This window comes from Pelodiscus sinensis, chromosome 1 (assembly GCF_052426305.1).
Source record: "Pelodiscus sinensis isolate ZL-2025 chromosome 1, ASM5242630v1, whole genome shotgun sequence".
NCBI classification, from domain to species: domain Eukaryota; kingdom Metazoa; phylum Chordata; order Testudines; family Trionychidae; genus Pelodiscus; species Pelodiscus sinensis.
In genome coordinates, this window is record NC_143052.1 from 26,800,710 (window position 1) to 26,812,075 (window position 11,366).

Consider the following 11,366-nt stretch of genomic DNA (forward strand, 5'->3'; position numbering starts at 1 on the left):
TGTATGGAGGACCAATTCAGCAGTATGTTTGAGGGTGGCGCTGGCCACTGTAAGGTGGATAAAGTCCGCACTTGTAACCAGTCTTATGGCCTTTTTCAATTGTCCCAACTGTTCGTCTCTCATAGCCCGTTGTTGAATGTTTCAAATACTAGCTGCGGTATTGGCCCTGTCTCACAAGGAGCCCATTAAGATCTGCCTTTTCTGGCGGGGACAAGGACAACATCTGCCTGAGGAGGGCAAGTTGGAGGGAGGCATCCTTGGTGCAATTGGGCAGTAAAGCAGGTAAAGCATGTCAGGGGCAGGTAAATGTCCAATGCTCCCAAAATATTATTTCCCAGGATACAACACATACACATTGTCCATTATACATCACATGGGTTACATTTTCTAATTCATCCCAGACACACGTGCCTAGCGATGTACCCCTACTGCAAGGTTCTGTGGTGGCAGGCAGTGAGAGGCATACCCATCTGTGAGGGTCCCACTCTGTACACTGCCGTGTGTCCAATAATTCTTTTTCTTTCCCAGCCCAGTGACCTATAATACGGGGTAACCAGAAAGATCCCATGGCCAATTCCGGTAGTGGACTGACTTTCCATAGCTCTGCCTCCACAGATTGTTGATGAGCCATTTTGACAATTTCTCCTAGTAACAATTCAGGTTTAACCCTGCTGGAGACATACTGTTTCAATTCATGCTTATAAGTATCAAACAAAGATCTTTTCCATTGTTTTAAAAGGTGTTCCAGTACTTTAACATTGCCTGATATTACCCAGAACATCTTATGTTCAAATGATGATAAACTGAGAATTTGCATTTCAATGCATCCCATAGCTAAGGCAGTCTTATTTATTTCTAATTACCTCTAAATCTAGTGTATTCATAATCCCTGTTCCAACACCAAGCCCTCCTAATATGGTGTCTACAAAATCTCGCTTGGTTCGACCATAGGGACTTTGGTGTGTCTTTATAATTAAAATCCATTTCCCTTTATTATAAAAAGAAGCAGCCTGATATGCCCAGTTAAAAGGAGATACCATGCCTGTAGAATTCAGGGGAATCCAGAGGGTGGGTGAAATTCCCATCCAATGTCCCTTCTGCATATTGATTCCTGTAAATATAGTTAAAATGTTATTAATCCTTTTCTGCCTAATGCAGTATTCCCTCTTTCCAAACATAATTATCAACAATGCTAGCAATAAGACAGACATCACAAGACAACACAAAACACAATTTTTGTCATGACAATAGATCCATGTTATTTTAGTTGCTTTTCAGCTGCTCTTTAGCTGCTTTCTAGCTGATACCAACTTTTCTGATGTTCTGAAAGACAAAAGAAAACATTTTCTACCCCCGTGGGGGTGGCACATCATATTTTAAAATGCTTCTCTGTGTTACAAGTATTCTTGCTGATTTCTTATCAGCCTGCTGTTATCCAATAATTACATATGCTTTTGTTTTGTAAACCAGCCAGGCCTCAGTAATGTCCACTCTCTGTGGGTTCCAGGTAAATCATTTCACTGCTCATTTATTAAATTAATGGGGTAGTATGCCTCAGTTTCCCTCTTATATTACAAGGGTCTCTAAGCCCACCTCCTATTGCTCAGTACTCCTACGACCGGGGGTCAACCCACATGTACCCTTTCATCGCCGACCGGGGTGGAGAGAGGAATGCTAAACCCCTCTCTGGGTCTCAGGCATGCTACGACTGAGAGTGGGGCACACCTGTAACCATAAAATCCTCAACATGAAATACCAATAGTGCCGGACAGAGCAAACATGAAATACCAAGGGCAGAACAGTTGGTGCACTCTGCAGGGATCCCCCCTTTGCAATTCTCCACCAAAACTGGAGGAGACTGAACTCGATGACCTCTTGAGGTCCCTTCCAATCCTAGTATTCTATGATTCTATGTAAACTGTGACAGATTTTTGTTACCAATCTTTCTGAGGCGTCAGGTGATCAGGCTGAAGCCACAGGATCATTAAGGGAGGAGATGACGGAACACACCAAGGGTGTGTCTAGACTACATGCCTCCTTCGACGGAGGCATGTAGATTAGCCAGATCGGAAGAGGGAAATGAAGCCGCGATTAAAATAATCGCGGCTTCATTTAAATTTAAATGGCTGCCCCGATCTGCCGATCAGCTGTTTGTCGGCAGATCGGGGCAGTCTGGACGCGATGCGCCGACAAAGAAGCCTTTCTTCATCGGCACAGGTAAGCCTCACGAGTGTCTAAGTTTTAAAGCTTTATTGATAAAATAATAAAATAACAGTGGAGAGTGATGGGTGCTTCCCATGTCACTCAGAGGAAGGAAAAAAGAAAGCGTAAGCCCTAGCGAGCCCTAACCCACTTTCATACTCACACACTCACTACTTGAGGCTGGCCAGGCCTGGGTGTAACAACAGATGAAGAGGGGGAAGGGTGGATGAGATTTCGGTCCTGTGTGCACAGGTCGTCCCAGGTGATCTCTCCGAATTTTTGCTCCAGCTCTCAGGAGAGTTTTAAGTCCTGAGCTCCTTTGGGGGTATTTCATTCTGCGACCTCTGTTCCTGGTGCTCTTTGTTACAGTTTAAACTGGCTTTCTGTGGTCTCCTTGACTTTCCCAAAATACACCAGCTAGACTCCGTTGTTCTCTTTGCTTTCCTCCGTGCTGGCCTTTGCTTTTCTTGCTTGTTATGGGCTGGCTCTGCAAATCAGTTTAGTTGAATGTCTTTCTTATGGCTGGTTGGTGGATTCCAGGCCCCCCTCTTTCTTGGCCGGCAGCCGAGAGTCAGATGTGTGCTGTGGCCTTGAGCTGGCTAGAGCCAACATCTTATCTTCAGGCCTAGCAGAAGTGTGGAGTTACCCGTTCACTGTTCTCTTAGTCTTTCCCCCCTTTGGGCCGCTCATAACCTGCAAAGGAATCCTTCATTCACTCCACACTCACACCTTTGACCCTTCCCCAAAATGCCCTGCGATGCTTACAACAGCGTTAGCAATATTTAATGCTGACCTGTCTCACCAGGGGGACCTCTTGAGGGAGGGGGCCATTGGGGTGTGACATGCTCACCCAGTGTTTCATATATCCAAACTGCATTGCATATCTATTTTAGAATGTGAGCCCCTGAGAGCAGAGACTATAGTGTCTTTTCTGTCCTGTAGTGCATCAAATAGACAGCCAGCATTCAATAGACAATAAATAATAATAATAATATATTTTCAATTAATAATACTAAATAATGGGTCAGTGAAGCATTTTGGGTCTATAGTGAGACAAGGAGGAAATTTTACCAGTCGCTTATTACTCAAGCGGTCCATAGTAGCTGATAGGATTTTGGAATAGCATTAGTCTTAACCTCATCATGAAAGTTATTTGCTTCCCCTTCCTAACCGAGTAAGACACTTGTAATCACACGTGTTTGGAGAGAACGGAGAAGCAATAACCTCGAGGAGGCTGGCATTTTTCAGACTACCAATCAAATGAATGGCTAAAAGGTTGTATACATATGTCTGCAGAGAATTAATCAAGTAAAGTGCTGAGGCTGTTGCAAAGGAGGTATATTCAGCTTCTGAAGGAAAAAGACTTGCATTATTTTCTATAAGTGCTGTTTATCTGACTGTCCTCACCATAAAAGCATGTTATGGACTATCTGAAACTTCATGGTGTGTATATTTTAGCAAGGAGCAACCTGGAATGCTCTCTGCTCTTCATCTTTACAACAAAGAAATATTGATGAGCTCCCTCAGAAAATGTGCATAAACATTGGAATGCTATAAATCCCTAAAGCAGAGACTGAATACCCTCTGTCACCAACAACAGGCATGTACCCTAAGTGAACAGGTGAGGTAGGAATGGTAATTATATCACTGGGATGTGAAGCTTTTTAAAATCTCCAAATAGATTGAGAATCTAACAGCACTGCATTTAGGTAGTTCAAACAATATTGCCTTCACAGAGACTGCTGTCATTAACTTTGGTTCATGTGAGCCTCTCAAATGGATTTGTAGGTAACTCCAATGCAAAGAAATTTCAAAAATTCACAAGCATGTGACAAGGTCAAACCAGACTGAACAAAATGAATGACATATATGCAGCGTCTTTGCACATCATTAATTAGAATCCATGACATTTATTACATTTCTTCTTTCATGTGTTCAAAATTTTGCAAGAAAACTACTAAAGGATTTAATATGTTACAACCCTAATGCTGAATTTCAAATGTTGCAGGAAATTCAATAATTGTCATGCCAAATATTGTCATGGCTTTGAATAGCAAATAAAATAACTTGTGAAAAAAATCCCTTTTTTAAATTCTCCAATTAATCCTGCAAACCCAAAATTTTTCGTGGAAGTGCCACAGTCTGTTGGTAATATGTGGCCATTTGGTGTGCCTTGTTATAATTGTCTCATATCAAATAACTTCTATGTGACACCAAGTATCTGTATTTATCCACATATACTTTCTATCAAAGCCTTCATAGCTATTAGATGTAGTAGAGGCAGCATGATGGGTGGGCTGAGCGAGGGATATGAAGTCAAAAAAAGTGGTTTTGTTCCTGATTTTACCATTACTCACTCGTTGGCTGTGGGAAAGTGACTTGGCTCTTTCAGCCTCAGTAACTCTGTCTGTGAAAGGAGGATAATTTTAACATTAAATTGGACCACATGCTTGCCTACCTACTGTGGGGAAAAATAATTAACGGACAAGGAAATAGATGGGATGATCAAGAAGGGGCCATTCCAGAAGCTTGGAATAGTTAGAGGGCAGTGCTGGCGCAGCAGCACCCCATGTCTTTCATCACACCTGCAGCCCTGTGGTTAGAGCTGTGATAGGGATAGCATAGAGTCATTATGCTGGCTGATACCCCAAGAGAATTATCCTCTGCAATGCTAAATTCATTGGCTATACAGACCTTTGTGCCAGCACAGCAGGCATAACGGGGTCATAGTGTAATGTTGAATCAAAGTCCCATTGACTCTGTTTTCCAGCCCCATGCACGTTGCTGAACACAGAGCCCCTTCAGTCAGGCTATGTGCTCATTTCCAGAAATTTATCCTGAATACTTTCTCAGGCAAAACTCCTGACCATGAAGATGTTACCTGAGTAGAGATTTCAAAGTTCAGGCTAAATAACCCAGTTACCTAGAGAATTTTAGCTAGCGATCCCTCTGGAGAGCTCCACTTGTACAGTAACTTTTCATTCAACCTTGGGGACAAATACACATACACACACACCAGGAGAACAACACACAGACCTGTAAGACAGGAAGAGGATCTCATAGACTCATAGACTTTAAGGTCATAAGGGACCATTATGATCATCTAGTCTGACCCCCTGCACAATGCAGGCCACAGAATATCACCCACCCTCTCCTAGAATAATCCTCTCACCTATATCTCAGATATTGAAGTCCTCAAATGGTTTAAGGATCCCAAGATGCAGAGAATCCTCCAGCAAGTGATCCGTGCCCCATGCTACAGAGGAAGGCGAAAAACCTCTAGGGCCTCTGCCAATCTACCCTGGAGGAAAATTCCTTCCCGACCCCAAATATGGTGATCAGCTGAAGCCTGAGCATGTGGGTAAGACTCACCAGCCAGACACCCAGGAAAAAGTTCTCTATAGTAACTCCTATCTTCCCACCATTAGCCTATTTACCACTGATAGTGAAAGGTCAATTAGTTGCCAAGATCATGTTACCTCATCAAACCGTCCCCTTCATAAAACCATCTAGCTTAATCTTGAAGCCAGATAGGTCTTTTGCCCCCACAACTTCCCTTGGAAGGCTGTTTCAGAACTTCACTCTTTTAATGGTTAAAAACCTTCGTCTAATTTTGAGTCTAAACTTCCTAATAGCCAGATTATATCCATTTGTTCTGTGTCCACATTGGTATTAAGCTTAAATAATTCCTCTCCCTTCCTGGTATTTATAATCTGTCCTACATCTGAATGCCCTGAAAGGAAGCAGAATGTGTTCTCCTCAGGGCTTTTACAACAGCAGCAGTGAAGAGACATACCAAGCTATGGCTTAAGTCAGTGTTTCTTAAACTGTGAACGGAGAACAGCAGAGTTCAAAATGGCCACCCTTTAAAGGGGCAGGCGACCTTTTTTTGCTCAATAACTTCTCCCCCCCCCCCCCCGACCCTTTTTTTTGAGGGGGGCGGTCAACAAAAAAATCCTTGATGTTCCTCAGAAAAAAAATTATTGTTTGGTGTTCCTCGGTCTTAAAAAGTTTAAGAAACACTGGCGTAAGGTCATGTGTATATGGATGCATCAGCTATGTTATGGTTTCTGTGCACAGTACCCTGGGATTTATTCCTAATTGAAATGCAATAGATTGCCTAAAAGGAGGGAAGGAGGCTTTCTGCCGCCTGTTCACAGCATAACTACAGTCTTTCCTTTTTTGCCCTGTGCATGGAATTTATGTGTATGTGGTATTGAAAACAATGGTGTGGGAAGGGGCACATACCAGTGCATGATGGATGATGTTACGTATTGAAAATAGCTCTTTTATCTTTGGAGACTGTCCCTGTGGAATCTACCAGACTATTGCTTTTTTAAATGAGATATGTGTAGGCCGGCATTTTAAGGAAATTATAAATATTGAACAGAAATCTCAGGACCTTGATTTGATTCCTGATATGATTCAAACAAAGTGGCTCTCACACAGTACATGCTACATCTTCATTTTCCCACCATTTAGACTTGAGATGAAACAATCCCATTATATTCAGTTTCCTTGTCTATTATTAGATTAAAACTAATTTTCAAAGATACCACCCTACAAATCACTGAGATAGTTGGAGGTTAAAGTTGGGTAATCAATGTTGTTGTTTATAATGAATGTAAATAAAAATAATAAAATGTATTTATTGCTCAGAAGATAGCACTGTGCCAGACACAGGAACAATACCTGTCTATTTGCTGGCAATAAACTGACTTCTCTCTTCTCTCTGTTTTTCACAGTCCTGCTAAGCCAATCCTCACTAGAATGAGCACAAAACAAAATGAGTAACTGCTTTTGTACATCAACATTAAATGGAAAGAAGCTTGGGAAGGAGCCTTCAATGGAGAAGAATGTTGACAAGTGCAAAAATGCCTGTTTGGTAAGCGCTGCCTTCTAAACATAGATCATCCAGGCATGGAAGTGATTTTCTGAAGAGCGATGCAATCATGGATTACATACCAGCTCATTAGAAACTGTCACTGAATACAACATTCAGAAGACATGCATGAAAAGTCACATTTGGGGAATAAATTAAAAGGGATGTAGTTGTTGCTAGACAAAACTTATGTAATATATGCATTGAAAAGGTTTGTAAACTCATTTTTTTATTCAACTGAAAAGCAAAAAAGCTTTAAAACCTTTCACAGTAGAGAGACAGTTAACTCAAGACTATTCCTGATCCAGTAGCCAGGAAACTGATAGGACATCACTCTTAAATAAGCATTTATAAATAGACTCTCTGAATGTTTCCATCTCCTAGAGGAAAAAGTATAACTTTTACTGCAGCATTTCTGCACTTTGTTTATTTCTCTGTATAATAAATTGGTTAAAAATGTAAAGCTTCTCAATTTTTACTGTCTTCAGGTTAATTTATGTCTGTAACAAAATAACAAACGTATAACTGAAAAATGTTTCTGACATATATTGTAGTTCGGTGAAGGCATATATACAGTCTTTCTGAATGTCATAATACTGTTGATTTCCAAGCAACATAGACCTGTTCCTATTTAAGGTGGAAAAATAAAACAATTTATTTACAAAAAGCAAAGAGGGAGAGAAATTACTGACACCTGGAATGTAACACGCAGCAGCAGCTAAAGCACTTTTGTATTTTTTCCTGTTCTTTGTCATATAACCACTTAAATTCCAAGCCCTGTGTTATACAGAATATCAGAGTAGATGGTCTAATGGTCCCATCTGGCCTTACGATCTATGAATCTGACTACTGAACAAGTACATTTTACAAATAACTATGTAAAAAATCCTAGTCTGATTCACTGCTATATGCTCTGGCTGCTTTGTGTGGTGTGAGGCAGTTGGAGCACAGAAGTAAGGGTGTCCCTTCATGTTTTGTTTTGTTTATGTGGTGTGAGAGGCACAGAATCACTGAGTTATTCTGATTTCAGTGCAACATTTTTGTTGCTGTTCATAAGGTTCCTTGCCAAGCAAACTAATTCTGGAAAGCAACTGAATAGTAAGAAATCTGAGGCAAGAATGTAATCAGATAAATATTCTAGAGAGAGTATTTTAGAAGTGAGCAGGATGCAATTTTTTCAGAAGATTTGAAATATTTCTTTATTATACTTACTGACATTCAGAAAAAGTAGCTGGAATAACAAAAAATGATTATTATTACAGGTCCCAAATAACAAATCATTCTTGAAGAAGTACAGAGATAAAACAAGCTTTTAATGTCTGATTATAAATGAGACACTGCAAAACAAAACTCTTCTGCTCCTAAGTGCATGCATCCCAGTAATGCTTCTTTGTCTGACAATAATATTTTTGATCAAATTGTCAATAAATAATTACCAGCTATTAAATAATACCATTTTAGCTATCTGTCAAGATATATACAGGGCCCTGATTGTTATAGGAACTGAATACTTAACATACATGCTTTCCAGATAAATTTATAGATTAATTTGAGTGGGATTTTCAAACATTGTCCCTTAGCCAAGTTTGTATACATTGTAGCCAATGGGCATTTCCATTGACTTCAGTGGAAGCCGTAGTCCAGTGCTGAGCACTTTTGAAAGTCCCACCCCAAAGTTGTTATCCAAGATAGATCTATTTCTAGTCAAAATAAAGATGAAGGTTCTATAAGTGACTTACATGAGAAGGTTCAGAAACTCATTAAGGCACCAATTCAACAAGGTATTTAAGTATGTGAGTAATCCCCCTGGACCGAGACAACTCAGATGCTCAAGTTGGGCACATTTAGGCCTACCTTGCTAAACGGGATCTTAATAAAGCTTGTAATCATTTACCAGTGTTGCTATATCATAGGCACACTTTACTCTCAAAAATTTGTAAAAAGGTTTATCTGAATGTGCTACCATATCATTGTAATCATTTGCTCCATAGATTACATTGTATTCCCAGATTATTGCAATCATGATATTTTTTCTTGCAATTGAAACTACATTAATTGGGTTTCTCCATGCCATGCAATTTTGTTACTGACTACTGAATTTTGCATCATAGTGATTGTATAATTAAAAAGCCCACTTTACACGTATACAAATGTTGCAAAAATGTGTCATCACAAGACCTTGCAGCGCTCCTGTTTCAATAAAATGTACCATATGTACATAAATAAAGCAAAAACTAACAAGACTGTACATCACTAAATGTCAATTAATTATAAGTAGTATGTTTTTATCTTTTTAACGGTGAACGCTTTCCCCTTCCATTCCATTGTAATGTCAAAATGTGTGTAATTTTTTTTAAGTCAACAAACTGTAAAGAAAATTGTTGGAATACCTGACTTTCTGTAAAAAACTAAAATAAAATAAAATGACTACAATAATTTTTGTTACTTTAAGATATACTTAGTACTATAGTGCCTAATAAAGGTCTATAATTATTTTTTGTAGCATACTAAAACAGAGTATGCTCAGGCTTTTTTCCAGTTCATTTGTGGTAATGACTGCTGTTTCTGCAATCAGCCTCACTCTTTCTAGACCTTGCACAGGCCCCAAACCAGCAATGTGATGCATTGGGGCAGACCCCATTGCTCATGTGGAGCCCCAGTAAAGTAAGTGGTCTCTGGATGATCACTCTGGAGGGACTGTTCAAACCTCTTAAGGTAAATTTGGTTTCATAAGAATCAAAATAATCAGGAGCTGAATGCAATACAACAATCTACATATAGCAAAGTTTCCAAAGACATCAAGGAGATCTGGATGCCAAGTGCCCATGGATTCTAATAGTCTCCTAGGCATGTTTGTAAAGCTGAACTGAAACATTTTTGTAAAACTGAGTAACGCTCAGAGAATTTTTTTTAATTCAAGTTTCAATACGTCTATCACCAAAGGTTATTCTGTTCGCAGAAAGCAGCTACTATAATGGCCTTAAATGTTGTTCAGTTATTGAGGCCCCCATTGTGAAAGGCACTGTACAATTACCTCAAAAGTCACAGTCAGAGAGCTTGCCATTTGATTATTAATGCTGTCCAAAATCTTTATGAAATGGAAAATATCTTTTCTGAATGAGATATGGCAGTGACCAAGCTCCCTGCTCTCTGTCTCTAATTGGCTGCCCAGGTCAAATTTATTCCTGCAACCCCATTGACTTGAATGTATTTCATAGTGGCTTAAGTCTATACTTTCAAAATCTGCGCACCTGTCAAATTTTGGTGGAACCATAACTTCAGAACTCCTTTTGATGTTCATGAAACTGGGTGGTGAAATTCTACCTTGTACATAGAAGCAATCTATCTTATTTTCATTCTAATAAACCTTTGTTTACAACTTTTAGAAAGGAGTGAAAATAGAATTTATAATGGAAACTGGGTTGAAACCTTAACTGTGAAGTGTCTGTTGATGTTCCCTAATACATAATCTTCTGATGATAGCCCCAATTGGATTATTATAGTACCTTTATGGATGGTCAAAGTTTGTGCCTACCCAATCGGACAACTTCCTTCATATGTTATAAAAGTGTCATTAGTTTCAGTTGCAAAACAGACTGTCAGTGATTTAAAATTAAACAAACTGTCCAGTTACAAAGTAAACTAGGAGTCAGTTTTTCCAGTTTATATATGTTCATAGCTATGTTGAATAGTTTCTGAGTTAGTTCTCAGAGTGGAGCATTTTCCTCTCCACCAAAGTGTATGGGCTTTTAAACAAGTTTCTACTTTCCAGATATTTTTGTACAGAAGAGAATGCCAGTGTTGTTATATTAGCTGACAAAACCTGCATAGGTTAACTGTTAAAATGCACATGTAGCCATTTCATCTGGTGCTGTGAGACTCTGTATTTTCACAAGCTAGGCCTCATTGGATCTTATTAATACTTGGATGTGAGACCTTCATGGAAAACAGAGATTTGCAGAGAGTAGCTTTTGTGGTTTGGTAGGTGATACGCATCCCTTAAAATCAGTACTCAACAAATGTCTCAGCACTGACTACTGACTACCACCAGTGTTCCTTCTAATTTTTTTCCATCCATGTGCGGAATGCATGTTGTTATATGCACCAAAGCATGTGTTGTTATTAGCCACCAGTAGAAACAATACTCCTAGATTCAATATATACATTTTTAAAAGTTACCAGATGGCTATGTATTCTAGCCAGGACAGGTTAGGAATTTTAGAAATCACTACTCAAAGAATTAAATTTAAGTGTAAGAGAAATAAAAATTATTAAATGCATA

General features: G+C 39.3%; 1 protein-coding gene across 2 annotated transcripts in view; it reads left to right on the forward strand.

Moving 5' to 3' along the window:
- The window catches only part of LHFPL3 (LHFPL tetraspan subfamily member 3), a 409,589-nt gene extending 400,060 nt beyond the window's left edge, over positions 1 to 9,529 (forward strand). For both annotated transcript variants that reach the window (XM_075926941.2, XM_075926935.2), the window contains one exon: positions 6,948 to 9,529. Coding sequence is in view for 1 of the 2 variants with exons in the window: in XM_075926935.2 (XP_075783050.1) it covers positions 6,948 to 6,976 (29 nt within the window). In the remaining variant the exon portion in view is untranslated. The remainder of the gene's footprint in view (positions 1 to 6,947) is intronic.
- The last annotated feature ends 1,837 nt before the right edge of the window (positions 9,530 to 11,366 follow it).